The sequence below is a fragment of the Dermacentor variabilis genome, chromosome 10 (assembly GCF_050947875.1).
Source record: "Dermacentor variabilis isolate Ectoservices chromosome 10, ASM5094787v1, whole genome shotgun sequence".
Lineage (NCBI taxonomy): Eukaryota > Metazoa > Arthropoda > Arachnida > Ixodida > Ixodidae > Dermacentor > Dermacentor variabilis.
The window spans coordinates 44344563-44371174 of record NC_134577.1 but is presented as its reverse complement, the minus strand read 5'-3'; the positions used below and the strand labels follow the sequence as shown (position 1 = coordinate 44371174).

Sequence of the window (26612 nt, the reverse complement as noted above, 5' to 3'; positions counted from 1 at the left end):
ATCAGAGGACGGAGTTCAAACATTCCATGCCGGCAGCCGCATAAGTTGCCGCTACAAGTGATTTTGACTTCCTGTGTGTAAAGGCGACCACCGCCTTGAAATTGATACTACGAGCACTTCGCGCTTAAGTGTCAAGATAAACGTTTTGCAAGAGTATATTTCTCTTTTAACCCGAATTGACGGAAGCCACCGAACACCCTGGAAACATCATATATGCACAGAGCATGCTCATCGGCAGCCTATAGGTCACGTGTCTACGGTCACCACGGTTATCCGCACCCTGGTAGTAACCGGAGTTGTTTTATTTCGAGCACTTATTAGCGACGGCCAATGAGCGTCTGCACGTGGCGCTAGCGGCGATTTTAATTGGTTCGAGCGTTCGAGACGGCGAGGAGAATGCAAAGGCGGCATAGCGGCAATTCATATTCCGCCTGGAACGCGCGGAGCAACGACTGTCTGCAATCGGAGTCTTCGAGCGAGGGTCGATTGACGTGACAACCCATAGGAGGTGCCCTTGACAAGATTGGAGTCGACCCGCAACTGATGAAACATGTGAGTGAAACATCACTACGTAGATTCAACGTCGCACTGAATAGACATCTTCGCGCGAACACCCGATCTGATTAGCGTGTCCGTCTATCCTTTCGAGGAAGGAGACATAGCGTTTTCCTCTCGGATGCAAACACATTAGATGTATCTTGTCAACCAATTAAGGCGCGCTGGCTGATTTTGATGAACTAATTTCTCGCGAAGTAATCGCCTTAATGTCGTGGTTATCGTCGCATTAGGGCTTCGCCCACCGCAACGACTTCGCGACGCTGGTTGAACCCTCGCGCGAGCGAGCGAGCGAGCGAGCGAGCGAGCGAGCGACGCGCATAGCGTTCTTGCAGCGCAGACGAACACGGCGGAGGCGTTACCTGAACGCTGATTAATTAAATTTCACGGCCGTAAACGTGACCACTGCGGGTCATTGAATATAACTTTCGCCTTCGCGACACTTCTGAAGTCCCGTGGACAAAAAAAAAAAAAAAAAAATGTAGCGCAGCGTCTCTGCGGCGCCTTTTCGGGCAGCGTGCTTTACGGACACTTCTTTAGTGTCCGTAAAGACAGTGTTGTGACGATTGTTGTACTGCACCGCGGCTGTTCCATTTTGGCGGATGCATTTTTTGAGCCCATGGAGATGCGTTCGAGATGCGAGCCTGCCTTGCGAAGGTTGTTCAGAATTCATAGCAGCCGCGAAAAGGGGAACTAATGCTTAAACGAGTGCTTGTCGTTACCTTTCTTCACGCGTGTGCGGCCGGAGCGCTTGAATTGCGTCTTGAGAGCAGGAACCACTAGAAGGGGTTAATGTGTGCCCGATTCTCCTAGCGTTTATAAACTTCAAGGCACATTGAAATGTTTGAATTTGATGGCGAGGCATGCTGTATGTTCCTACATTGTATGAGCCACTGCACTGCGGAGCTTGTGGAACGCTGTAGCTGGGTTGCAAGGCCGGGTCTAAAAAAATGGCTGTGGCTTAGCTAATGTTAAGCCCAGGATGCGAAGCATACTAGCCTTTATTTTAGTTGTTGAACCACTGTTTAGCCTGGTGAACTGCTGTTGCTTGGCTATATTTGGTTCGGCTAGACGAAGAAACAACTCATGCGTTACTCTGCTTCGCCTTCAAGAGTGGAACGCGACAGCGTTCCCGTCGACCTGCCAAGGGGTGTAAGACAATGGGCTACGGCGCAGCGACTACGCGCCCCTCATTGGACGCGGTGAGCGTCGAGCAACGCAGCGTTCGGCGCGGCAACGAAATGTGCGCCTGAGCAAGCGACGCACGCCTGAGCCTTAGAAACAGCTCGTTTCTAAGGCAACACCGCATTCACTAGAGACGCTTTTGTACCGCTTTGAAGCATCGTACTCGTGGCTCAGTGGTAGCGTCTCCATCTCACACTCCGGAGACCCTGGTTCGATTCCCACCCAGCCCATCTTGCAAGAGTTGAGCCAAATCCACCACCTAGAACTCCACCTAGAAATCCACCTAGAAACAAGCGCAGCTGCTTATATACCGCCGCGACAGCGCGAGTTGGAGCCCCGTTTCTCCTCTGTCGTGACGTCACGGTGTCACGTGGTCAGCCTTGAAGGCGACCCCGCCGCGCCTGAGGAGCTGGGTTGAGCTCTAGTAATATGCTTCGCATAAAATGCGCGTTTGCCGCTTAGTCGCAGCGAGACGAATCTTACATGCCTTCACTGTGAAGTCGGCGATATTTGTCGCCGCGCGGGAAGCGAACCCCGGAGGAGGAAGGCGCCTGGAGGAGCCGCACCGTCGACCATCAATGTACTCTCTCTCTCTTTTTTTTTTTAATAGCGATCGCGTTCCCGCCCTTTCCGTCTGTGCTTCGACGGCGCACTCATACCGCGGTGGTTCTTCTTTGCATGTGTAGCAATATGCCCTTTCCCCGTGGCACACTAGGCGTCGTACCTTAGATGTCAATGTAGCGTCCGCGACCGCGTTGGCGCCCTTTGCGTTTGTGCTTCGACGCCGCGGTGATCGATGTGTATGTTCGCGGTGGCGCTTTCCCCCTGGCATACTGTCTTCGTTTCATTCATCAAGTGCAACGCTGTTGAGGCTAGAGATACTCTGTGCAGTGGCTGCGTTCGCACTTGGAAACAGTTCGGTGTCCCTGGCGGATTTTTGTGAAAATATTCTTTATGTAAGGTCACTTCTGAATGAAAATAAGAATTTACTCCTAGAAGCAATCGAACCATGCGTTCATTCGGCTGCTAACACGTTGCTTTATATCAGTTTTCGTTGTTTTTATTTGCCTCCCGTCGCGGCAGCCTCATGTGCATGCTCGCGCGACCAAACGCCGGGAGCAAACGCGCAGCCAAGCATAGACGGAACGCGCGGAGTGATAAAATTTGGAGACCGCTCTTTCATAGCTTCCACAGCGTTGCACCTGATGTGTGAAACGGAGCATAGGCTCCGTACCGTGGATATCAATGCAGCGTCCGCGACCGCGCTGGCGCCCTTTCCGTTTGTGCTTCGACGCCGCGGTGCTCGCTTTGCATGTTCGCGGTGGCGCTTCTTTGCATGTGTAGCAATATGCGCTTTCCCAGTGGCACACTAGGCGTCGCAGCGTCGAGATCAAAGTAGCGACAGCGTTCGCACCCTTTGTGCTTCGACGCCGCGGTGTCTGCTGTGCATGTTCGCGGCGTCTCTTCTTTGAATATGTAGCAATATGCGCTCTGGAGCGAAACAATAGATCATTTTAGACTAATGAAGCATTGTTTGAGAACCCGGCAGGCAGTCATTTAAAAAAAATCGTTTGATTATTAGATGAGAAAATGAAGGTCCAAGTATGAGTACTTGAATTTCGCGCCGAAACCCCAGCACCGGTACGTCAGCGTGACGTCAGGGATTCCAAAGTATGTTTTCGCATTTGGGCGGCGTTGGCTGAATAAAGGTTCCCGAAACTTGCCATGTTTAATATTTGGTTCCTTTAGAACACAATGTAGTCAATCTGTACCGCTGTATATAACTAGCAGGCCCTAGAAGATGCCATCAAAAGCCACAGTCACAGCCCCCAGTCACAGCCCCCAGGTACGGGAACTTAAGTAGGCGTTGCCACCCGTATTTCGTTCTTGCGCTTTTTCTGGCTTACCAAACGTCTTATCGTTGTAAGAGTGGTGTTTTTCGTGTTGTAGAATGGTAATTTACTGATGCAGAAGAAATAATTTTTCACTTTAGTGTCCCTTTAAAGGAGCCTATACGGTAACTAATGCACTTGGTAAAGCAGCGCACGCCACCTAGAGGGAAGGTGGACGAAGAATCCCAGGTGGTCCAAATTTCCGGAGTCCCCCACTACGGCGTGCCTCATAATCAGATAGCGGTTTTGGCACGAAAAACCCACTAATTAAAAAAAGAAAGTGGACGAAGGCGCATTAAGGTTGATGAGGGAGAATGAAGGTGAAATACATTGCAGTGCTAAACATTATTGCCTGCAGAATATTCTCTGCATTACCACATCCTGATTGTTGCTCAACCTTCCTCATCAAAGTGCATTGATGCAACAATCAACAAAAAAAAGTTTCCCCACAGAACAAAATTGTAGAAAGGTCGTTTTAAAATATTCGCTATTAAAGTGAAAAATCCTGGCCTCCGCCATGTCAATATCAACAGCAAACATGCACGGTCAGTGCACACCCCCTGCACATTGCCTGTATCCATGAGAAAACCAAATAATTGTCGCCCGCTAATGTGTGCGTGGAAGTGCAGTTCAAAGCAAATTCCAAAAATCGAAGGTGTCCTTAGGTATCGCCTAAGAGGCGCAAATGCGAGAGCCTTGTAAAGCCTACTGTAATTTGCCCTAATCTACCCTAATCCACCTTAACACTCCTTAATCCACTCTAATCGGTCCTAATTCTCCTTCATCAACCGCAATTTGCCGTAAAGGGCCCCATGAAACTGTTCAAATTTTGTAAACACGTAGGGTACAGCTAAAGTTAATAATTCGCACCACAATTCGTGTGAAACGTCTCATATTAAGAGAGCTACGAACGTATACAAGTTACCCTCCTCCATAGTCATGCATTGTCTCCTCAGTTCATTCGCTGAGTGATCGATCGGGGCTAAGCTCCGCCTTCACTGGCTGTGCTTCATGATGGCATGTCGTGTCGTCGACTTCCGGTTCTCTAGGGGCGGGCGCATGAAGCCTCTCCAAACTCTCCGCCAGCTGCTTGGCAGTCGACCCCAAGCGAAAGCTATTGAAGCAGTGTGCGATGCGAGCATTCTGTCGCAGCGCCAAACATGTCTGGTATTCCGGTAACCACAGGCTAGCTGGTCGTTTCGATGGGACGGTGGAGGCATAAACTCAAGCTGATGTAGGAACTTTAGCGTAGACGTACGTGAGCTGCCTGATCGGTCTCCACGGTCCAGCCACCCGTTGGCGCAGAGCTTAACCAGCCAAACAAAGAGCTAATATTGCTCTAAACAAGTGTAAAAACCTTTTAAGCATTATAAAAACGTGTTAACGATTACACTCCTGTGAAAAATTTACACCAGCAGCAAAGAACAATACATTTTGTTACTATTACTGCGTGTGGTTGAGCTCTGTGGCTGCACCGTGCAGACCATTCACATTTGGACTTCTGCTCATTCCGTGAAACAACACGCAAGGGAACATGGCCAGGCCCTGTTCCCTTGCACTTGCGTTTACCCTAATGCTGGACTCGTGAAACGCTACTGCGTTAGTAATCTTCTGGCGTAAAGCGACCGCCGCAATGCGCAAATCCTGGTGCCGATCGGATAGCAGCAGTCCGCTCGTCTGCCGCCTTGCAGAGAGACACAATGTCTCAGCTTGACATATTGCCAATTCCTGCATTTGCAGTCCACAACACAACAAAGTTTAATCATAGTGCTCATGAAAAGACAGACCGACTCTGACCGTGGAGCTCTCGTCAAAATGGAGCATGTTTTAACACAAGCAGATGATGCTTGCTGTGTGCTGGAAGTGCTTAAGCATAGTGAGATATTCCAACATTCCAACTATTATGAACATCATTTGTTCACTATAAAGGTGGAAAAATTATCGATGACGCGCCCTCGGCAGCCAATCAGATAGCTCGCCCCCATGACGTCAATTGGGTGATTTACGTCATATGGGTGGGGGCGGCTGAAAATTCCGCAGAGCAGTGTGCTGCGATGGGCAGTGATGCACATTTTTAAAACCTTATAATAAATTACACGCTTTACGCGGAGCACTTTGATGCCTCAATTAATGATCAGAAGGACCTACCCTAACGACTCAGTATGTTTGTAGAAAATCGTCAAAATCGTTTCAGGGTCCCTTTAATCCATCTGAATTGACCTTAATCTTCCTTCATCCACCATGATCAACCCTAATCCATACTAATCCATTTTAATCTTCCTTCGTCCACCTTAATTCAATCACTAATGAATCATTAACTTGGCTAATCATCAATCTCTTATACACGGCTGGACATGCTTTGGGTTGCTTCTGGCCTTTCTGGATCGCATGTTATTTTCTGTTGACAATGCAACCTTGAAACAGATCTAAAGGCTTTCGCCTTAAAAGTTTAAAAAAAGCCACGTGGACTAGCTTGTGTTCATCACCTGCAGTACCACGGGTATACTTACCACTAATTTTATCAGGGCCTGCATTCATTGTATGACTGATGCACACATTGACGTCAGCTGAATGTAATAGCGCCTCTACAAGCCACTGTTTTAATTTTTAGTAAAACATGCAACGGATCCTACTAATCACGAAAAGTGTGATTGAGAGGCTGTATTTTTGCACGTAAATGTTCACAGCGGAGAGGAAAATCTATAGTGTTGCGTTTGCAACTGAATAACAACAGTTGGCGACATGTGAGGTAATAGAGTCCCAGCAGAATTTTAAGCATACTGAGGACAACCCCATTTTTATGCAACATGCAAATTGCCGCAGCAAAAACGCTGGTGAGCAGGCCGGAAGAATTTCCACTGTTCTTTGTCGGAACAAAGTTCTTTCGGCCAATGTTATGCATCCACTGCTTCCTGCACAAGCAGTCACGCTTTCCTTGTGGTATCATAAATACTGCATGCAGTTTTTGCACTTCGATGCTCAAATAGGCAGGGCGTGTGTCGAGTGAGCTCCCGAAGAACGCCTTGCAATGTGGTGAACGCGGTTTAAACCATGTATCTTGGACCTCAAGGAGGGGCCACGTAATGCCCAATACATTTCTCTCATATTTACCACTAAATAACCACAGAATTTTTTTAGATTATATTTTTTCCATAATATGTTTCGACAGTGACTACTTACTTTATCATGTAGTTTTCTTAGTCGAGGCACTGTGTCCGCTTTCAGCTGCGTTGCATGGTATGTGCACCTGTCCACTCCACTCAGTTCCACTCCAAGGTTGTACTGCTGTTTTCTGGTAGTGTAAACAGTTTAGGAATATCAGTTGGAGTCCGTAATGCACTTACACAATACTGAGCCCTTTAAATTAAAATTTGTTAGATTCGACTTCCTAAAGCTTCACAGTAGGCCACGAGGGGGCCCCGCTACCGAGGGCTCCAATTCCACCTCCATCGGAATGCGGCAGCAGGGAGCAGGAATGGAAACCGTGTGACCTGCAGTAGGATGAGGTCAACTCCAAAAAGGCCATCCCATTGTTCTTTTACAGCGAAGCTGTTAGGAGCTACTTTCTCCACTCCCCATATGTGAGCCGATCCCAAAGCTAGTGCAATGCCGGGCTGACCTGCGATGGAGGTGAAGCAAGCATTAAGCACTCCCCATACGCCGATCCCGAAAATAGTGAAATGCTAGGCCGACCCACGGCAGAGATGCAGTTCACCATTAAGGGGCCCACATACACAGCTTCACTGGTCATCCTTCTTGACAGAGTGAAAGAGCACTGAGACTTTTTTTTTTTTTGCCTCTAGTCTGGTGTACACCGCCCGAGTACCAAGGAGTGAAGCGTGCTAATCGTAGTCTGGTGTGTGCATGTTACCAAGGAGTTGCAGCTTGCTGCGCCTATTCTGACACATAGTACTCCACTGATGAGTTGCCAGTTGCAGTTCGTGGTTATATCCCTCCTGCACCCATATATAGATGTTATCCATGTGCTTACAACCAGCACTCTGTGTCGACCCTCAGTGCTGCGCACAGTACTCGATATACCGAATGCAGTGCTCGTCCCGCTAGTAGACGAGTGCTTCATAAGTTTTCTTTTTGTTGGCGAACAAGATAGACATCACAAAGGTGACTCAACTCTAAAAAGGAAGTGGTGTGTTTCATTTGACAGCTGGCCTGTGTGAGCAACTACAATACTTTTGCATTTTTCTTTTTTCCACGCCTCTGTTGCACTTTCTCCATGATGTACTTTCTTTCTCTTGACATTTTATCCTCCCCTTTTCTCCTTCCCACAGAACTAGGTGGCGAACCTGATTTCAGCAAAACAATTGCTAATTAAATTACTGTACTAACTACTTACTGAAGTATTATTATTAGTATTATTAGGGTATTGCTTTTTCTTGTTGCGAAGGATCTCTCCATAGCCTGAAATGAAGGTGAACCAGTTCTTTGTTTTCCTTGATATGGAATTGTGTGCGGGCTTTGTGGTAGTTAACATTCTTTGCCTGTTGTTACACTGTGCATTGTGTGTCTGCTGATTCAGAAAGTGAATGTACCAACACATTCTTTGCAGAGAGTCTTGCTGTTCCAGCCCAAACCCCTTATCTACAGCGCTGAGTTGAAGTGCGAGCACGGCTTTGAATTCATTGGCATCCTTGCATCTAGCACCTGACCACTCCTCCTGTTCGTGGACAGTGGTTGACACGAACCACAGCAACAGCAGCTGCAATGGACAGCAGCAGTGGCAGTGATCAGGGACCGGCTTATGGCCGAGCCCGGGGCCGCTCGCGAGGCCGCCTGCGCTCTGTGGCACCCACTCCACCATCGAGCATGTTTGGACAGCAGTCTGCCATCCCACCCAGCCCGTCGCCTAGCATGTTTGGACAGCAGTCTCCCATGCCACCAAGCCCGTCGCCTAGCATGTTTGGACAGCAGCCTCCCATGCCAGTCAGACCGGCATTGAGCATGCTTGGACAGCCACAGTCTTCTACCATGCCACCCAGCCTGCCATCGAGCATGTATGGACAGTTGCAGTCCCCCACACCATCCCAGATGGCCATGTACGGGGCCATGGTGTCTCAGCCTCCTCCAACGCAGATGGCTCGCCTAGAGCAGCTGCCTTCTCCAGCGCCGTCTATCTTGTCGGAAATCAGCAGCTTGACGACCTCCATCGGTGAAATTTCCTTCCGTGATGCTGTCGCAGAAATGGAGCGGGAGGTACGTTGTGGTATACAGTGCCATGTGGTGCTGGTGTACCATAATCTCGACTACAGTTTCCTACAGGAACCCTTTGGAAGGAGCTCTGGCACTAGTGTCTATGGGAGCTGTATGTATGGCTGTTCAGCCAGCAAGGGAATGATGGGCAGTTCCTGAATTTGCCTAAACTGTGTCCTTCTGGCTTCAGGTCGACGGCTTTGTGACTTCACACATTTATTATTAACAGCAGAATACTGAGTTACAGTTTATCAATTCACAATGATTACGCATGTACACTGAGACTAATTGCCTTGCTGTCCATAGGAAGCCGAGTTCTTGAACATTTAGAAAGCTGAAGCCTAATAAATGTCACGGCACACTTGTGAATGTGCAAGCACAATGATTTATAGACAAATCCATGGACTAACCACCATTCCCATGTAAGCAGAGTGATTGGAGTGCCAGAGTTTCCCCTAGTGATCATTCTACGAAACCCTTGAGACTTTCCACAATCAGTGCACTTCATTTCATGCTTTCCTTCTTTCTTTTGGTACTTCCTTCAAGGGTGCATAGCAATGCTCATGCACCACCCAGCGCCATACTCAGTGAATCACACTGAGAGAAACAAGTGGCACCACAATGCAAAGCATTGTCTAGAGATTATGACTGTCATGACAGCCATGGTGTGCTCTAATTCGATTAAGTACAGAGCTGATTAGTTTATTTCTAGCTAGCAAAATTCGGCAATTTGTCTCTCAAGCGAGCCGAAAACTGCGATATCAGAGATGTCTAAAAAACCTGTTTTCCTTAAAATACCTAACACAATGCATGTGTGTGTGTGTGCATGCATGTGCATGAAGGTTCTTTTTTGTAGCTAGTGGCTGACAAGTCGTACTTCCTATGTAAAGGTACAGTAAACGGGGCTAGTTCGCATACTTGTACATTCTAATAGAACAGCATGAAACTCTGAGGTGCAAAAACAGAACGAAACACGGTGAGTGAAGTTCAGTTGAAACAACATAATCATGTATGTACATATATATATGCACTGGCAAACGTGAAAACCATACTGCTGGCATTGAATTTTCAATGTGGTACATCTTTTTTCTGACACAGATAGACAGTCTTATAGTCGAATGGACTTAATGTGATTTGGTTTGGCTGTGTTTGGTTGATGCAGGATGTGGGCAGGTCTCCCCAGTGAAAATAATTAACTATTCAAACTGCATCTTTATCTCATTTCTAGCCTGTTCAGCTCGTGGGTTTGAGTAGTCAGATTGGAAGGGAACAATAATCTGATAAGACAGGGTTCAAAATATTCATTTAGGCTCTGCTAGAAGCCCTTCAGCAGAGAAATTAAAACTGGCTGATGGCGGTGATGGCACTTTCACTCACTATTGGTTTGGTTTTGTCAGATGTTGCATCAAGTAAGCTGCACTGTCAAATTGAGTCCTTGAATTGTATGTCGTGTGAATATTTCTTACACAAACATATGCACTTTCTTTACACATGCTTTAAAATATCCTTCAATGATTGTTTGTCTCTCCATATGTATGCATTTCTCTAGAGTTATAAAAATAATGCATTAGCTTTCTCCATTTAGGCACAGCAATCTAGAGGGCACATTTTAGTTGGGATTTGCGAAAAATACAGTGCCATGTCAGAAGTAAACATGAATGTGAGAAAGTGAACTAGAAGTCAAATTTACCCTTCTGCATTTGCCACTGTGTACGACATCAAGATGATTGACCACAGAGGCTTAGTTTTGGAGCTAGGGTGCACTTGGCGCCAGGCTACACAACACACCTCACTTTCAAGTAATCAGGCATACGCAGTGTTGTTTATATGTTCTAGCTTGCATTCTTTTCCAGTGTAACAGTACATAGAGACATTGAACATGCTTACCACAGGATTTGAACTGGACGGCCAGGGAAAGGCGGGGTGCTTCCCTCGATTCGTTTCACCACTGTGCTCTGGAGACATGTGAGGAAGTATGTCTGCAGAATCTTGAGGTGTTTTAGGGATGGCTTTCTCCCATGGCTCAGTTTGTAACAAAACCCGAGTGAACTGAAAGCAGAAAAAAAAACTTTAATGGGCCGTGTATTTGATGGAAGTGGGAGTTAGTCTGACTACTGACCTGGCATGACAGTGCAAGTGTGGATTGAAGGATGGAAGCTTGCTCATAACGAGAACACACAAAGGAATGTTCCAGATATTAGCATGCTGCCATGCTCCAACTGAAATAGCACCTTGATTTGTTAAGATTTTGGCAGCCTTCAAATGTTTATTCAAATTTTTGAACAATACGACTGTCAAGAGACAAAGTAATGCTATTGCTACATCACCAGTGTAATAAAATTAATATTTGATTGTGTGAATCACTACCTGATAGTTTGCATACCACAAACATTGTGGCACAATCACAAATTGACACGAGCACAATCGACTGCTTGTGAAAGTACAATAACACATATACAAATCAGAAGACTGATTCAACCTATGCCATTAAATTTTGTTACTATGCTATTAAATTTTGTAACTGTGCTATCAGCATTGGCGCTGTAACTAACCTAATGAAGGTTAACAGTGTACTCAATAGGGCTGTTTCGTACGTACAAGTTTTGAAGTAGATTTAATGGCAGGACACTTAACAGGAAAAAGTAGGATAGAGCACTAACAGCAAAGTGCTAAATTTTTTGCAAGTGGCATACAGTCGAACCTCTTCATTTATAGGGCTTTTTTTTTTTACCTACACTTCATGCAGGCTCGTACAGATGAGTTTAGTGCACGGCAGAAGCTATGACATTGTGTGCTATGCACATTGTCTTCTGCATTAGCAGACTAAAAGCACCCGACTTCACACTCGCTGGCTCTGCAATGCCCTTGCCATAAACTATAAGCCAATGTACAAGTTCTGTTTCAGCAACAATTCGACGGAACTGCCGTGAAACACATCACAAGTTCAACGCGCACAACTTCCCTTTGCTTATAATACAGCGCAGAGTGTGAAACAGCCAGCATCATCAGCAAGATCATTTCATCGTGGAAGATTGGCTCACTTTCCTCTGTGACACATGATCATGTCAGCACTTCACTACTGAACCTGCAGTGATCCTTAAGGCACTGCTGTCGCCGTGCATGCATACAAACAGCGACGACAGTCGCATACAAGATGGTGCCAGGCATTTGCACTGCCAGCCTGTTTGTCTGCTGCCTATGCTCATCGAAACTGCTGCATAGTACATGTAGTTTTCACGCTACATTTCTGCTATAAAAAAATGGCCTACGCCAATAAAAAAAAAAGCCAATTTCCTGCACTAGGTGCACTCACATAGCCAGGGTAGGTAAATAAAATAGCACTATTAGCAATTTCTTAGTAGACAGAAAAATTCCTTTGTTATGTGAAATAATCCTCGTAAGCATACACTCTGATATCGGCAGGAAAAAGAAATTTGCTAACTTCACACTTAGATTGTTATATATAAAGGTGGAACATAAAGGCTTCCACATTAGCTTTCTTTCAGCGCTCTATCCTTGTGCTTATGCGTTTGTCCAGTCTCATGTTGTTAAATCTGCCTTGTGCCAAATAAGGTCCTATCTTTTCGTTTCTGTGTTTTCTGTCTGCACCTGCCCTTCTTTTCATGTGACACTGACATATATCAATGGTATGTGTGTGAAAGTGTATGCTGCTACTTTCCATTTCATACAAGCAGGCAACGCTATGAAGACTAGAGAGGCATAAAGGCTGTAAAGTGCAGTCATAGAGTCGTAGATGGCTAGAAAGGCTAGACATCTATGACTGCACTACTATTTGCATAGTTTCTGCAGCGTTGGCTGCTAAGTATGAAACGGAATATTACAGCGCTGAATGACCACGCAATGTGCTTTTTGTCTCCCCAACCTTCTCTTCGCCACATCCGCAGCAATTTGAAAATGTCACGACCATGAGCGCAGCCGCCCTCAATGCGGCTATCTCTGCTGGTCGTGGTGCCCGTCGGGGCCGCCGCGATGAGCTGGCGGTGCTGGCAACACGGCCCAAGCACATGACAGACAAGACGGGACTGTCCGGCAACCCAATCAAGCTCGTGGCCAACTACTTTCGGCTGCTGTCGTTGCCCCAGTGGTGCGTTCACCAGTACCACATAGACTTTCTACCGCTGGTCGAGTCAAGCCGCATCCGCCGGGCACTCATCAATGACCATCGTGAGCAGTTTGGTCGGTGCTTTGTGTTCGACGGCATGTCAGACCTGAAGACTCCTACACGCTTGCCACATGAGATTACCGAGCTCTACTCTAAGGTAAGAAAAAAAAAATACTGCCGATGTGGACTTGTGGTCAAGGGAGTACTCTAGAAAAACTCGAGAGTGTCCTCTGCCTGAGCTTATTGGATGCTTGTTGCAAAAAAAGCATGGCACATGAAACAGTTGGTATCATCCATTCTTCTCCACTCCACTTCAGAAATATGCGAGGTGCTCGTCGACATAGATCCGGAGTCCTCTAGTGCAGTGTTTCTCATGTAGCCCTTGCGTTGCTGTGTGTTGTACAGCTGCAGGAATCAGTATGAAAAAGTTGACTTGATGGTGCATGTATGTATGTCCCCTTTGAGAAGCATTTGCTGCTGCATTACTGTCATGAGCATGCCTGGCAACTATCCCAAATACAATAGCTACATTCTATTCGCGAAAAAGTTTTGAAGCTGTTGAAAAATACATTGTGGTGCAAAATAACAAAAGAAGCAAGTGAAAAAGAAATTGTGATGCTATTTGCACTGCCCTCTTGTAGCAGTTCAATATGCCATACACCAGAGGGGTGCCTGCTTTGAGCAAATTTATTCAGGCAAGTTCCTGAAGCAGGTGAGTTCAGCAGCAGCAGCAGCAGCAGAGTCACTGATGAAGCCATTGATCTGGAAACAATACGTTGCCAGTCTCTGCTGTTGCAAGTTGGCTGCTGCTTGTGTTTGCAGTGTCAAAAGGTAAAGCATCATTAATAGTGCATGTAGCTAACAAAAGGTGCGCGGTCAGAGCAAACTTACATGTGTGCACCCTCCCTCCCCCTCCCCCTCTTTCCTGCCTTGTCGTGTCCTATAGTTCACAGGTTGGCAGGTATGGTCATGACCTTGATAGTTGGTGTTGAGACAGGAAGGCATCAGTGTGGATTGGAGAGCAGATGCAAATAGTTGATGTCCCAGTTGAAATTAGGAGGAAGAAATGCACATTGACTGGTCATGCAATGCGTAGACCACCAGATAGATTACCAGATCGACCACTTTCATAGACCACTAGATAACAGATGGTCTAAAAGAGAAACAATAGATCTTAAGGGAAGAGGAACGCAGTAGAGGGTGGCAGAGAGCAGGATTGGCAGAGATCAGGAGATTCGCAGTCATAGGAACAGGGTTTCCTACTAAGCTTACTAGAGGGAAGTTTGGCACCGCAATCATGCAGTTGAAGTAACAGTGGTAGGTGGTACATGGATTCATTTAACCTTTGTGTTTGTGTCTTCGCACATTCACTTCACAAGATACATTAAAATCTTTTTTTTTAGCTTTTATGCCATACGTGGTGTCCAAATATGCGCCCCAGCAACGGCTCCCTTGGAGTAACAAAAACGGATATCGAAAGCTATGGCTTTGCTGATTGCTTAATTGCGCTGGGTGTGATTACAAGAGCTGGAAACTCGTATGCTTTGGACGCCATCCATTATGTTTTTCCAAATGCACGAAAGTCATTGCAAAAAGCTTGCATTTGCAACACAATGTATTTTTGAAAATGATTGCTATGACAAGTTTTAAAGCCATTTGAATCCAGGACGACAAGATTTCAGCAAATCCATGCACTACCCTACACTTGCAAGTCGACTGACTGCCATACTTGCAGTACCCGCAGACACTAGTGCTAGATTTCTCGATCAAGTTTTGCTGGTAACTCTATGGTCGTAAGACGCAGTGTGCTGATGCAAGGTACAGGTAAGTCGAGGTTATACTGGAAGAAAAAAACATTCTGGGGCTTTATGTGCTAAAACTGATTATGAGGCATGCTGTAGTTGAGATCAGATTAATTTTGACGTCCTGGGGTTCTTTAAAGTGCACCTGCTTTTCACCCCCATCGAAAGCAGCCACCACAGCCGAGAATCAGACCCCTGACCTTGAGCTCAGAAATGCAACGCCATCGCCACTGGGCCACCGCTGCATGTGTCACTGGGAAAGGCCTTCATTCTGTGTGGAATACAAACTAAGCTGCTGGATATGCTGCCATTTCTTTGTTTTCTTTTTTCAATCTGGGTTCCCTCTTGCAGCGGCGCACAGATGGGGCCCCCATCACAATCCGAATCAAGTGGGTGCAGGAGCTGGCCCCGACCAACCCAGACCTGCTACGCCTGTTCAACACGCAGATGCGCCGCAACCTCGAGCACCTCGACTTTGTGCAGATAAACCGGCACTTCTTCGACAAGCGTGCCGTATCAGCCATTCCCCAGCATGGCCTTGAGCTGTGGCAGGGCCTCATTACTGCCATAGGGCAGTACGAGACTGGTGTCATGATGGTCACGGACACAGTGCACAAGGTGCGTCTGAGGGTGCATACCAGATTGGGGGATTTGGCTCTCTGCACTTCAAAGAGACACTGAAGAGAAAAATAGTTTGACTACAGTATTAGTAAATTACTCTCTTAAAATGAAAAAAATAAAGAATAATCAACCCTTGTTGCCCATTCATACCTATGACTCGCACAAGTTGCAGGTGGTTGCCTTGGTCAGAAAGCAACCGTTTTGGCTCAGTAACTTTCTGCTCGGTTTTTCAGTAGCGCGACCCCTGTTGCAGGCTGCCAAACCAATCGGCAGCACGCTAGCAGATGTGAACGGTACCAATTGCAAGAGATTTCTGTGTGGTGACAGACAGGCAGGTCTCTCTTGCAGCTGTGAACATCAGTCACCACAAGTCATTCCTTGTTCAGTCACGCAACCTCTGCAGTCAATAGGCAGTGCGAATGTGTCCTTAGTGTGAGAGAAGGCTTGGCAAGCCAGAAAGAATGCAAAACTGAAAGACTGATGGTGACTCCACCTTGAGGTTTTCTCCACCTCGAAATTTTCGCATCAGCTGGCCGTGATGTACATTTTGATGCCATCTGTCAGGCTTAATTTTTTATTAAAGATGGGGAATAACTTGTATTTGAACAAAGCGTAAGGCTAAAATTGGCAAGTTTCCATACTATTTACTGTACAGCACAGCAGCCCAAATACAATGAAATGCATGAATGCATGCCACACTAATGTACTAGCATCAGGACTATGAGCGATTTCCATTGTAAGAATATAAAATTCTTAAAATGGAAATTTGGCCTTCCCTGCTGTTCAAGTAATCAGCCTCATTACCAGGCAATTAATGAAAATGGAGCTTCAAGTGAATACAGTATCAGCATACTAAATAGATTTGATGTTTCTCTTCAATGTTTCCTTTAACCATTTGCAGCACAGCATCTCAAATGCCCTAGTAAATGGCAGTCAAACAGGAGATGCCTCAGACTGGGGCCAGCACTTCAACAAGGTCACTTATCTTGGTAGAGCAAGAACTGTTTGAGACATCAGAGTTGTTTTTTTTTAATGAATAGAACTCCTTGTCTAAATAATGGGTCCAGCCTGACACAGCTCTTGATCGACCACTGTGGAGCACCATCTTTGTTTTCCTGTGAATCGTCTCTTGTCTCCATATTACCATGCAGTGCCACCTCGTTTATTTATCATACTAATAAACGACAGGCTTTGGCCTCTGTTTTATCCACTCGCTCTATTCCCTGCCATCGTGAAGTTTCCTGCAAAAGTTACTTCTCTGGAACTCTGGCTCTGTGATCGTTTCGCTTCTAGGTAGCAGTATACAGATTTATCAAATCTTTATGCTTGTGGTTGCCAACTTTTTTGTGAGTACTTTTCTTATCCCAGTGATGCTCTCACACATGTTTTGGGAGTGTCCTGTTATATCAGCTAAAATAACCTTCGGGGATGCTATCACTTTCGCGAGATTTAACACTACTTGGCACTGAACGCATTGTCGTAATAGGTCGTCAGCATTTCTGGCGCTATGACAATGTGATAGCAGTATCTAAAGTGATCGCTTGAGAATACCACGCCTGTGCGCTTAATATCTGTGACCAGTGACTTGCAAGTGGTGATGACAACGTGCTGCTTTCATTGTGACAGCTCATTAAAAAAAAAAATCCCACCTGTGAAACCTGGCCGCGACAGTTCTCTAAGGCAGCAAGGTAATAAGTACATGTGCACTTGTATAATCATGGAAACTGTTGCATTCATAGCGCAACATTTTGCTGAAAATGAACATTTTGCAAAATCGCAAAGCCATTCGAAGCCATAAGGGTGAAGTCTAGGCAAATCCATGTGCTGACCATCATTCCCATTATCACTTAACCGTCATGCTTGCAATTTCTCCCATGGACACTTGTAATTACCGAGCTCCCTTTAGTAGTTTTTGCTGGAAACTATAGTTGTTGGTGGGCATATATGAGCATTTGAAGAAACAGAATGGGGGCACGCCCATTGAGAATGTTCTGTAGCAGGCAAGCCCGTAGTTAGCCTTTAGTGCTGTATATGAAAGGAAACCTGCAGGCGTCTTCCGAGGTTTAAGATGTGGATACTGAAGATATGTACTAAAATATGCACTACATCTTTTGTTGCAGGTGCTTCGGCGTGACAGTGTGCTGGACCTGCTGTCACAGGTTTCGTCATCTGGTCCCCACTACCGAGATGAAGCCATGAAGCGTGTGGCCGGCTGCATCGTGATGACACCGTACAACAACAAGACATATCGTGTCGACGACATTGACTGGGATAAATCGCCTGCAAGCGTCTTTGAGACCAAGGAGGGGCCCAAGACGTACATCCAGTACTATGCGGTGCGGGGACAGCGTTGACAGAGTCTGTAATGCCAGGCTAAATTTGTTGCAGAGCTTCCTAAAAAAAGTTACTAGAGCAAACTCTGGCCTAACAAATCCTTGAGCCTTGAGAATGGTGGATTTGTCTCATCTTCATGCTTCAAACGTTCCTGCGGCATTATTCAATGCGCTTCATCTTTCTAAATTTGCAAGCTCTCGTAGTTTTCTTAAGAAAGCAAAGCAATTAGTCTCGAAACACTTGCGTGCTCATTGAGAATGGCTGCATTTGTAACGCAGTATGTTGTCAACAATGATCAATTTGCAACACCACAAAATCATTTCAGGCCAGAAGGACAAAGTTTAGTCAAATCTATGTACTGCCCATGATTGCTGGCTGACCTACTTGCAGCTGCAGCAAACACTAAAGCCAAAATTCTCTTTGTTTGTAAGAAACTACGGCACTGGCGTGAACACCTTTTGTTTTGTTGCATGGCTACTTCAAATGTTGTAATCGCGTGTGCTATGTACTTGTGCATTATGTTCCTGTGGTTACTCGGGTGCACAAAGTCTTCTGAAAGACTGTTTCATGCAGCAGTGTCACTAGTGAACCCATGTGACAATTTTGTCCACATGACATGGTGATCAGCCTATGTGAACTGTGAAGCAAGAGCAGCATCTTGTTTCCTGTGCAGGACCAGTACGAAAAGTGCATCCGTGATGCACGGCAGCCACTGCTGGTGTGTCGACCCAAGGAAAAGGATCTGCGCGCTGGCCGCACCGAAAACATTTACCTGGTGCCTGAGCTGTGCGTCCTGACTGGGCTGACTGACGAGGTGCGTATCTTGCTTGGAATTACAGGGCTGTGCTTCTTGCCTTGGCACTGGCTGTGTTTGCATATTTCACCACCTTAATATTTGATCCTATTCAAACACGTTGAATATTAACACAAGCCTAGTCACAAGCCACCCAGAAAAAAAGTAGTGAAATACCCAGGACCAAGTGAGCTCATTACTCATTGGACACAAAAGTGGCAATTGCTCTTGACAAGCTGAGGTCGTAAAAATCCCTTCAGGATTAAGCTATCGATTGATATTCACTTCAGCACTAATTTCAATATCTGTAGTTTTCAAAGTACAGTGGAACCCAGATATTTTGAATTATTGGTTTATATCAAACACACACATTATCCCCTTGAAAATCCTGTGTAAATGTATGGGAAAGTTGCATCGTATATTGAATTCTAATTTTGCAGGTCATTCTATATATTGAACCCCTCGCCACGCTTTGGAAGGTGCGCTTTCCCCAAAGGCGCAGGCATCTCCCGCGCCCACCCGCAGTCGTTCGGCACGTGACGCCGCGTGACGTGTGCGCGGAGGAAATCGGCTTGATGACAGCCGTCTAGAGCAGCACCGTGCCCTGGAAGATGCACTTTCCCCGAAGCCCTTCGCATCTCCCCCGGTCGTTAGGCGCGTGATGCTTGCAAGCCACGTGCGTGAAAGAACGAGGAAACCGGCTTGGTAATGGTCGGTCTAGACCAGCGCCGCGGCCCGGATGGTGCACTTTTCCCAGAGATCTCGCATCTCCCGCGGTCGTATGGCGCGGGGCGCCCCATGACGTTTGCAAGCCATGTGCGTGAAGGAACGTGAAAACCGGTTTGGTGACGGCTGGTTCGGAGCAGACGCAGCAAACCATTTGTCACCATTTGTGGCGACCGCGAGCAGCCGTCTCAAGCAGATTCCTGTATATCGAACTATTTTACGATTCTCTTCGAGCTCGATATATCCGGGTTCAACTGTATATTAAACAAATGAGTGTACATGTTTTTCCACCTAACACCCTCAATTTTAATAATCAGTAAATTTTTTAAAATCCACACGTTACCCGCTGGAATCGCAGCATACAACAATGCTCAAATCTTCGCAAATGCGATCTCGATTCACGGATGCACAACTCGTTCTTGTAACTTCGGTAAGCGGCTCTGCTCTCCACCTCTTCTGCGACTGATATTAATGTTGACCTTCTGCTGTGCGGTAAAGAAATGTCAAGTGCAACTAATCGTAATCCAGTTTCTGGTTTGCCAGTGCCCCGTGCACTATTCACTAACTACTAACACAGTCATAATGCAAGATGGCAACCCTGAAAAGGGGAGGAGAATGGGCAACCATGAAACACTTGAGGGTGGAAAGAGGGTGGGGCTCCATAAAAGGTAAGAGACAGAAAACTTTAGCCTATAGCATGGCACTGCCTTGAAGCCACACCGAAATTTGCACTTAGCCTTTTTGTTCAACGTTCTTCCCCACAATTCCTTCAACACCAGCATCCCCCGTTACACTTCCCCGAAGTGTGTGTTCTTCAAGCTAGCACGGCTGCTTGTTAATGTGCTAATTTGTTTCAGTGATTAGTCACTTTCGTAGCAAATGACCTTGTTGCGCTGTCTGCTACAGTCTACACAGCTGAAGGTGGTCAAAGCACTATTAAGCCTTTCGTGGTAATCATGGGGCTTATGCATGTGACTGCAACTCAGTGTATTTTCTATGCATGCCCCCTTTGTTTTTTCCTTGTTTTTCCTTCTTTTTGTTGCCTTGCGCCTCCTCCGGTGTAGGGTAGGAAATCAGTTGGTCAGTTAACATTCCTGCCTGTCCAATTTCGTTTCTCTCTTGATTTTATCCAACCTGATTCAGATGCGTGCCAACGTGTCTGTGATGCGCGACCTGGCCCAGCACACGCGCATAGATCCGCCAAAGCGTGTGCGCAACCTGCTTGAGTTCATCCAACGCATCAACGGCAACGAGGCTATCCGCCACGAGATGGAGCTGTGGGGGCTGACATTCGACAATGCCCTGGTGAGCATTGACGGGCGCACCCTGCCCCCTGAGAAGGTGATGCAGAGTGGCCAGGTGTACCGCTACAACCCCGCCACAGCAGACTTCTCACGCGAGATGCGCGACAAGCGGCTCCATGTGGCCGTTGCCATCGACTCATGGCTGGTGGTGTGCCCCAAACGCGAGGAGGCCAACGTGACCGAGTTTGTGCGCAACCTGATGAGTGTGTGCCCACCCATGGGTGTCCGCATGGGCCAGCCCCAGATGTTGCAGCTGGACGACGACAGAGCGGGCAACTACGTACGTGCCCTGCACGAGCTTGGTGGAGGGGGAAACCTGCAGCTGGCTCTCATTGTTGTGCCCAACAACCGCAAGGACCGTTACGACATGATCAAGAAGCAGGCCTGCGTTGATCTTGGCCTCCACACCCAGGTACACGTAGTTTCTCACTTCTCTGTTCACCATTGTAGACTGTAGAACTGCAAATGTCGCAGCTGCAAGGTAATGGATGCAGGGGGAGTTGTTGCTTTTCATGTTTCTGCTAAGCGTGTTTAGCATCTGCCGAGAAGCTCCCAGCTCCAACCACTTTGGATGTTTTTTTTTTATTTGTAGCACAATTACCAGCCCATCAACACTCTGTTCCGCGATACTTTCATCACAGGTTCATCCACAAACAACAGAACGACTTGTGCCTCCCGTTGCCGCACAATCCTTTGCAGGTGATCCTTGCTCGCACCATTGGCAACCGCAAGAATGTGCGATCGGTGGCCACGAAGGTGGCCATTCAGCTCAACTGCAAGCTTGGCGGGGAGGCCTGGTGCTTAGAGATCCCGCTGTCCAACACGATGGTCATTGGCTATGACACATACCACGATGCCGGCTCGCGCAACCGGTCAGCGGGTGCTTTTGTGGCAAGCATGAACCGCACATTCACACGCTGGTACTCGCGCGTGTCATTCCACGCATCACACCAGGAGCTTGGCAGCACGTTGGCCTTGCACCTGCAGGATGCTCTACGCAAGTATGCCCAGGTGAATGACGGTGCCTCTCCTGAGCGGATCATTTTCTTCCGTGACGGGGTCTCCGATGGCCAGATACCACAGGTGAGCCTTGCAGCAGACTCAAGCGCCTAATGGTTGGATAGCTGTCTTTGCATCTGTCTGTTATCTTTTGAGTCATGGTGGAAAATACATGTACCTACTGCCGTGCTGGTTGCACCAGCTTGTTGCAGCACTCTGCAGCGGGTGTGTGCACTATGTGCTGTTTGTAGACAACTTCTTAAATGAATGGGTAGCCATATTAAATGACACAGTATTTAAGTGAAAGTCTTACGACTGTTGCATTTGTGAGTCATGGCACAGAAATCATTCGCAATAGTGGCATTCTGAGAATCAGTCATTCTCATTGTTCTTCTTTTGCAAAGATGCATTTTTAAGGAACACATACAATGCCCCGTGACAGCAACCCCTTTTTATTTTTGGCATGCTTCACCGCACAATACGACTGCATTGCAGCGAACCTGACCAGTCAAGTTCCAATTATATGGTGAAGTTCAATTTTGAGATCGAAATAATAGATGGGCCCATAAAAACGTGTGAACGCCTGCCAGGACCTTCAGTCTGGATAGAAAAAAAATCGAATTGGAGTCGGATCAACGAAAGTCTACTGTACGCCCTAAAGAAAGGTCTTGAAGAAGGGTGATCTTTAAGGAAAATAAACTGAAGTGAGCCATAATCTTTCCTTGTCCTTTCACATTTGCTGCATTTAGTGATTCAGTCTAGGTTTTATTATTGAATAGTCTGCTTATTGAGCGCTTTCTAGCCTACTGCTATCAGGACCATGCTTGTATTGAAGTTAGACAAGGTTGCAATAACTTGAAGTGCTAGTTTGTTCATAGCATCTAATTAAAGAGACACTAAAGCAAAATAATAAATCAGCTTAGACTGATAAAGCATTGTTTAGGAACTCTGCAGGCAGTCATTTCAAAATAAATAATAGTTTGAATATTAGATGAGAAAAATGAAGGTCAAAGTATCCGTATTTGAATTTCGCGCCGAAACCCGGACGACGTTGCGTCAGTGTGACGTCAGGGCTGCGTTGGCTCAGTAAAGGTTCCCCAAACTTGCCATGTTTAATATTTGGTTACATTAGAACACAACGCAGTCAATCTGTACGGCTAAATAAGTAGGCCCTAGAAGACGCTATCAAAATCCATGACGTCACAGCGACCTGGTGCGGGAACTTCAAGGAGGTGTCGCCGCCTGTATTTTGCTTTTGCGCTTTTTCTTGCTTACTAAGCGCCTTATCATGGTAAGATTGGTGTTCTTGGTATTGGAGAAGGGTGATTTAATAATGCAGAAGAAATCATTTTTCTCTTTTAGTGTCCCTTTAAGTTCTGTCCCACATGCCCACATGAGTACACAGACTAATTTCTTTTGTTTTGCTAGAAATACTAAACCAAATGGAAAAGAAAAAGCAAGGAAAGCAACTGACCTTTAGACCACAGAGTTTTCCACAAAAATGACAATTGTCTATGGCTTAGTGTCTAGGGGAGCTGCAAGCATGGCAGTTAAAGCCAGCATGGGAACAGTAATAGTACCTACATGGATTTTCCTGAACTTTGTTCTTCTGGCCTCAAACGGCTTTATGACTTTGCAGATTGATCGTCTTCAACAAAATATTGCTTCATTAAATGCAACAATTCACCACGCTTCTGCATGTGCATAAACTCCTATTGCCTTCAGCATTTAGCATTGCTTCGAAATTGGGGCCAACAAAGGCAGATAAAGCATAGCGAATAGAACCACAAGTATGTCTGAAGCCACAAGCATGAAAATCGGACTAAATTCATGTACTAACCGTCGTTCTTATGACAGCTAAGCAATCACAGTGCCAGAGATCCTTCTAGTAGTTATTTAGGAAGCTCTGTGCTTTAGACGGCGTAATTAAGTGTGCTTGTTCATGCATGAAATGTTTCACTGAGGACTCTGTGTATGAGCACAGTGCTACCATGGTGCTTGTAGTTTGGGCAGTAATTTTGAGCGATTACTTTCGCGGTGTTCTTAGCTTGACACTGGATACATTGAAGTATATGGTTGACAGTCTTCAAAGCATCCAGTGCCAAGTTGCGCAGAATATTGTGAAAATGATTGTACCCCAGAAACTGATGGCCTCACAATGCCAGGGATGCTGTTGGCCATACACTTTGGCACATCTGGTCCCGAGTAGCAAGAAATCTCGTGAAAGGGATCACATAGCTGAAAGTTATCACTCGAGTTAACCAACCCTGCTCTTTCATGGAGTGCCACTTGGCATTAAACGGGCTCCGAAACACCCTTTGAACATAGTGAGAAAACTCTGCTGATTTGTCACAGAGGCTGCTGTGAATATGCGAGGCAAATCTACTGTCAAACTCGGCGAAAAACAGCTTGCTCTCACTTCTGCGATGTAGTCATGTAGAGTCATCGAAAGCAGCTGGCCTGCTAACGCTACTGGCCAATTTTGTGATCGCGAGAGCATTCTCAGCATTCTCTAAATGAAATATATGTCTGCAATCTCAAAAAAATAAAAGGGGGAAAATCATGTCGTTGTTTCACTGCGTGTAGCTGCGTCTGCTGCGCTTGGTGCCCAAAATGGCAGCGGCATGTTATGTAGCTTAGTCCACTGCGGGGCGCCGCGACGAACCCATTTCGCCACCGCAGCACTAAACTTTTGGCTGAGGCTTTGCCCTCGTGGCTCTTCTGTTGCGTAACTTCAGCGCACTAGTGGAGACTAAAGAAAGCCAGGTATTGTTGTAATAACTGCACTCTCGGTTGAAGGCTTTGAAGAAATTTTGCGGTACGAGATCTTTGAGCCATTTTATGACATGATAGTTGATGGATTCTTGGTGCTCTCATGTGCAACGCAGGTGCGCGAGTGGGAGATCGACCAAATCGTGAGCTCTCTGGATGTACTCTTCCCGGGTGTGGAGCACAAGCTGGCCTTTGTTGTCGTCACCAAGCGCATCTCGACGCGCTTCTTTGCGCACACGACTTCCGGCGGGTTCAACAACCCGCCCCCGGGCACCGTCGTTGACACGGAGGTCACGCGGCCCGAGCGCTACGACTTCTTTCTGGTCTCCCAGAGCGTCCGCCAGGGCACCGTCGCCCCCACGCACTACAACGTAATCTACGACACGACGGGCCTCAAGCCCGATCACATGCAGCGCCTCTCATACAAGCTGACGCACCTCTACTTTAACTGGCCCGGCACCATCCGCGTGCCTGCTCCTTGCCAGTATGCCCACAAGCTGGCATTCCTCGCCGGCCAGTCACTGCACGGCGAGCATAGCCCCAGGCTTGCCTCGACCCTCTTCTATTTGTGATTGATTTTCTTGTTTTGCGATCGCGCTTTTTCCTGTCAAATTTCAATGAAATGTGTTTCTCTATTCACACATCTCTTCTGTCCTTCTCTCTTTTCTTCTCCTCCTCTGCCTCGGCACACTTACATTGAATTCACCCATGCTGCCTTTTTCTCCGTTAACCTACCCTTCTAAGTGCGAAATTGGTTCAATACTGAAAAATTTGTGGGTGCTGAACTCAAAAGGTGGAGTTTGTCTGAGGGTTCAGATTTGCATGCTGAAATAGCCTCCATGCTAGCTTTCCACACCTGCCTTTTAATGATGCTATTTTGAAGAGCACTTCATTTCGGCTGTGTTGCTGTTGTAGACTTTTCTTTTTTTTTTTTTTTGCAGCCTCTGTTTAGTAATTGATCTCAAATCCTTGGGCATGAAATTCAGTGGCGAGAGCAAAAATTGAGAAGAGATGAAGTTTTCTTTTTCTTTTTTTTTCATGCACTATTTTGACATTCTGAAATTGCATTCTCAATTGAATCAACTCAGACAATTTCTTTTAAAATAATTTCTTGCATATTTTTTGCAATTTCGGTCAGCTGGTAATTTGCCTGTGCACATTGAATCATGTTGAAACCTGTTCTCAAATCCAAAATAACTTCATTTTCAACATTTCTTTCATCTTTTTATTCTTGCTTTCATGTGTGCTTTCCTCTTTGTCTTAATTTGCATGCAGTTATCAAGAGGTCTTTGTCCTTGCTGGAACCACTGAACATTGCTTTTCTTCTTTACTGCCAATGTTGAAATCCTGTGAATCATAGGTTTTAATTGCATTACCATGTCATAACACTGAACGAACCAAGTCAGTTAACCGTCTTTCTTGACATTAGAGTTTGCCCCATTTCACCAATGAAGTTATCATGGTACGTTCATAGTGATATAGCTAATCATGTGCTTATTTTTAAAATTTCATGTCAAATCAATTACTTTCTCAATGGCGAAGTACTTTTATCACTTGTTAGAACTGTTGGGCAATGAAAATGTTCTTGAGTGAGGATTTGCAATCAATGAATTGTCAAACTCCGTCATTTTGCATGCTGTTGCCGAGACATCTCTTGTAATGGAAGGCCCTTTTCTGAATGCATTGTCATGTTAGTTTCCTCCATGTAGTCACTCCTGTTCATTAATTTCAGAGCGAACTTACTTGTCTCGGCCTTCTGCCCCCTACCCCTCCTTTCTTTGCCCCTGCTATATGTGATTGAGACAATCATGCAAAGGAAAAAAAAAACTGCTGCTTTCTACTCTACCTATCATTGATGTGGTTTAACAAGGTCAATAAAGAATGTTCTCGTTTCATCATTACTATAGTATCAGTTTGAGCTGTACAGCCATTCAATTTGCAACCAATAATGTTGCAAATAGGATGGCCGCATGGACTTGTCCTCCCTGGGTACAGGGATGATGACAGATCTTAATATAGATGGTCGTGACATGCCTGCCAAGTATTTATGCAAAGCAATGAGTTTCTTACAAAAATTCCTGTAAGGAACTCTAGTGCTGTGATAATTTCAGCTACCATGGTAGTGAGTGGCAGTACTTATGTGTCTAATCTTTATGCTTGTTGCTTCAAATGTTCTCGTGTTATGCTCGTTCTATATTGCCAAGCAATCATTATTTCATTGCAGGAGGGCTAAAAGTTTTTGCACTCATGCATCATCATTATGAAACATCTTCTTAATTACATAGTACTGCTCTGTTG

General features: G+C 46.1%; 1 protein-coding gene and 1 long non-coding RNA gene across 5 annotated transcripts in view; one reads left to right on the top strand and one right to left on the bottom strand.

The window, feature by feature from the left end:
* The window catches only part of LOC142560444 (uncharacterized), a 106578-nt gene that overhangs the window by 11614 nt on the left and 68352 nt on the right, over positions 1–26612 (bottom strand). For all 3 annotated transcript variants that reach the window (XR_012823371.1, XR_012823370.1, XR_012823369.1), the window contains 2 exons: positions 10728–10889; positions 6813–6924 (listed from right to left, as the gene is read on the bottom strand). This is a non-coding gene — a long non-coding RNA (uncharacterized LOC142560444). The remainder of the gene's footprint in view (positions 1–6812; positions 6925–10727; positions 10890–26612) is intronic.
* LOC142560441 (piwi-like protein 1) lies at positions 369–26212 on the top strand. 2 transcript variants are annotated; one of them, XM_075672557.1, is made up of 9 exons: positions 369–552; positions 8200–8843; positions 12746–13120; positions 15117–15383; positions 17507–17722; positions 18394–18534; positions 20383–20955; positions 21243–21626; positions 24431–26212. In XM_075672557.1, exons 2-9 carry the CDS (start codon positions 8355–8357, stop codon positions 24884–24886), a joined length of 2901 nt encoding a protein of 966 aa, XP_075528672.1. In that variant the 5' UTR covers positions 369–552; positions 8200–8354; the 3' UTR covers positions 24887–26212. The 2 variants fall into 2 exon arrangements, with proteins under 2 accessions (XP_075528672.1, XP_075528673.1); XM_075672558.1 differs by lacking the exons at positions 369–552; positions 8200–8843 and adding an exon at positions 12470–12487.

Coding starts and splice junctions, on each gene's coding strand:
- LOC142560441 (XM_075672557.1), top strand. CDS start 8,355: ATGGACAGCAGCAGTGGCAGTGATCAGGGACCGGCTTATGGCCGAGCC. Junction 13,121..15,116: donor TTACCGAGCTCTACTCTAAG/GTAAGAAAAAAA, acceptor TCCCTCTTGCAG/CGGCGCACAGATGGGGCCCC. Junction 21,627..24,430: donor CCGATGGCCAGATACCACAG/GTGAGCCTTGCA, acceptor TGTGCAACGCAG/GTGCGCGAGTGGGAGATCGA.